This window comes from Myotis brandtii, unplaced genomic scaffold (genome assembly GCF_000412655.1).
Source record: "Myotis brandtii unplaced genomic scaffold, ASM41265v1 scaffold656, whole genome shotgun sequence".
In the NCBI taxonomy this organism is placed as follows: Eukaryota; Metazoa; Chordata; class Mammalia; order Chiroptera; family Vespertilionidae; genus Myotis; species Myotis brandtii.
In genome coordinates this window covers 959796-961793 of record NW_005370548.1, presented here as the reverse complement: position 1 = coordinate 961793, position 1998 = coordinate 959796, and the positions used below count along the sequence as shown (strand labels likewise).

Below are 1998 nucleotides of genomic sequence, written 5' to 3'. Positions count from 1 at the left end.
CCCCACCCACCACCCCCTTTCTGCTTAGACACGTCCGCTGCTGGGCAAAGCCACTCCTGCCTCTGTTGTCAAGAGATGGGGTCCCCTCACTTCCAGGCCTGGACTCACCAGCCCCCCTTCCCCCAACACACTCCGTGGGGGGCAGCGCTGGCGAGAGAGAGGCTCCCCCAGAGTGGTCTCTCCAGAACTGGGGGACCAACCAGAGTCCCTGCCGCCCCGCGATGGCCTGGCCTTCCAAACCCCACACTTGAGACAACCCGCAGGGCAGCCCCGGGACCTGAGTGTCCACAGGGACACAGGGGTCTCAGACTCGCAGCCCCGGAGCCAGGCAGGCGGCGGGATGGGGAGCAGCCTGTGGGGAGTGGCAGGGCTTGTGGCCATTCAACCTTTGAACCCAGACGTCTGAACCCGGCACTGGGCCCGTCTGGGGTCGGGGCAGGGCCTCACCCCCACAGGCCCGCAGAGCCCCGGTCACACCGGACCCTTCTCTGGGATCCTGCCCCCCTCCGCGGTCACCCTAGGGAGCAGGCAGGGGAGGCTGACCTCTGACCTCCCCGGCGACTCAGTCACACACAGCGAACCCCAGAGAACCCCGAGGGCTCAGCACAGCAAGGAGGAGCCTGCGCTCCGGTCCCCGTCGGGGCCCACGTTTAATTCGGTAGAAAGTACAGCATCTCGTGGTTCCCTCGACAGCTCAGGGGACGCAGCGAGGACGGCGCGCAGGGCCCCGCACGGGGCTCTGCAGGGCACAGGCGGAGGCACGCCCCGTCTCACTTTGGTTTGGGGGGAGGGCTCCAGGGCCACCACCCAGAACGGCACCAACAGGCCTCGAAGCAGAGCAAAGGCAGTGCCCTCGGGGAGGCCCTGGCAGACACCGGGTCTGCGTGGCACCGCGGGCCCAGGCGGACGGGCTGGCGTATAAAACGATCTGTACAATAAACCGACGGTATCGGGAACAACGCCGCCGGGTGCTTCTGTGAGAAGCAGGGTGGGCTGCACGCGATCACGTGCAGAGGAGGCGTGAGAAGTCCATGGTTGCGGCTGCGCTGGGAGCAGATCCCAGTAAACGTGGAAAGTTCGAGGGCAGAGACCTGAGTCCAAGGGGCGCTGTGTCCAGAGCGAGGAGCCGGGAGCCGCGTCAGCCACAGAACCAGAGGGAACCCGCTCGTAACATGCACCCGTGCACACAGGCACACACGCACGCACACACGTGTGCTGCAAATAAATACACACACACACACACACACACTGCCGTCCTGGCACCTGCTGTGCTGGGGCCAGACCTCCCGCGGCTGTGAGAGAGGCGGGGACTGTCCCTGCAAGCGGGTGTCAGGACACACAGCCCCTCCGGACAGGAACAGCCAGGCCGCAGGGCTCCGAGCCCCCGCTCGCCTTCCACGGGCTGCGCCCCCACGGCAGGAAGACGGGGCGCCGGGCTGGAGGCTGAGCTCATGCTCACGCTGAGTGACGGGGGTGTGGAGGTGCTGACTTTCCGGTGGGTATGGGGGTGCTGACGCGCTCCGCCTTGGCGTCCGGGACCTCAGAGAGCTCTGGTCTGGGCCACAGGGAGCCTCCGACAGCACTTGAGCGCGAAGCCTCGCTGGGTCCCCCGGGCAGGTGCCCAGTGGGCTCAGGGCTCCCCTCAATCCTTCCCCATCGCCTCTGAGAAACGACGAGGCCTTTAGCCCGTCCACGGGCACAGCAGGTTCTCCTGGGGATCCCAGCGCCCCACGCTCGGCCCGTGGGGCTCACGCCCCGAGTTTCTGAATCAGAACGGGGTGTCTTGTGGCCTGTGAGCTGAGCCAGGGCCTCGTGAGGGGCCGATGGCCGGGCTGTGACATCGCAAAGGACTCCGAGAGGTCCCAGTAGACCCGTGCCCCGGGGCAGGAGCTGAGTCCACGGCCCGCGGAGGGAGATGTCTGCCATCACCGTGACGCTGAGCCTGCAACCGGGCGCCAGGCCTCACGTCTTTCTCCAGGCGAACGCCTCGTCGGCGAG

General features: G+C 67.1%; 1 protein-coding gene across 1 annotated transcript; it reads right to left on the bottom strand.

The window, feature by feature from the left end:
• Positions 1-578: 578 nt before the first annotated feature.
• LOC106723825 lies at positions 579-1926 on the bottom strand. Its single transcript, XM_014528848.1, has 3 exons — positions 1872-1926; positions 746-1747; positions 579-711 (listed from the first exon to the last, which is right to left on the bottom strand). Exons 1-2 carry the CDS (start codon positions 1924-1926, stop codon positions 771-773), a joined length of 1032 nt encoding a protein of 343 aa, XP_014384334.1. The 3' UTR covers positions 579-711; positions 746-770.
• Positions 1927-1998: the final 72 nt, after the last annotated feature.

Bases quoted from the DNA above. Each gene is read 5' to 3' on its own strand.
- LOC106723825 (XM_014528848.1), bottom strand. From the start codon at position 1,926: ATGGCAGACATCTCCCTCCGCGGGCCGTGGACTCAGCTCCTGCCCCGG. The intron at 1,748-1,871 runs GTCTACTGGGAC...TCGGGGCGTGAG, and splicing joins GCTCCTGCCCCGGGGCACGG to CCCCACGGGCCGAGCGTGGG.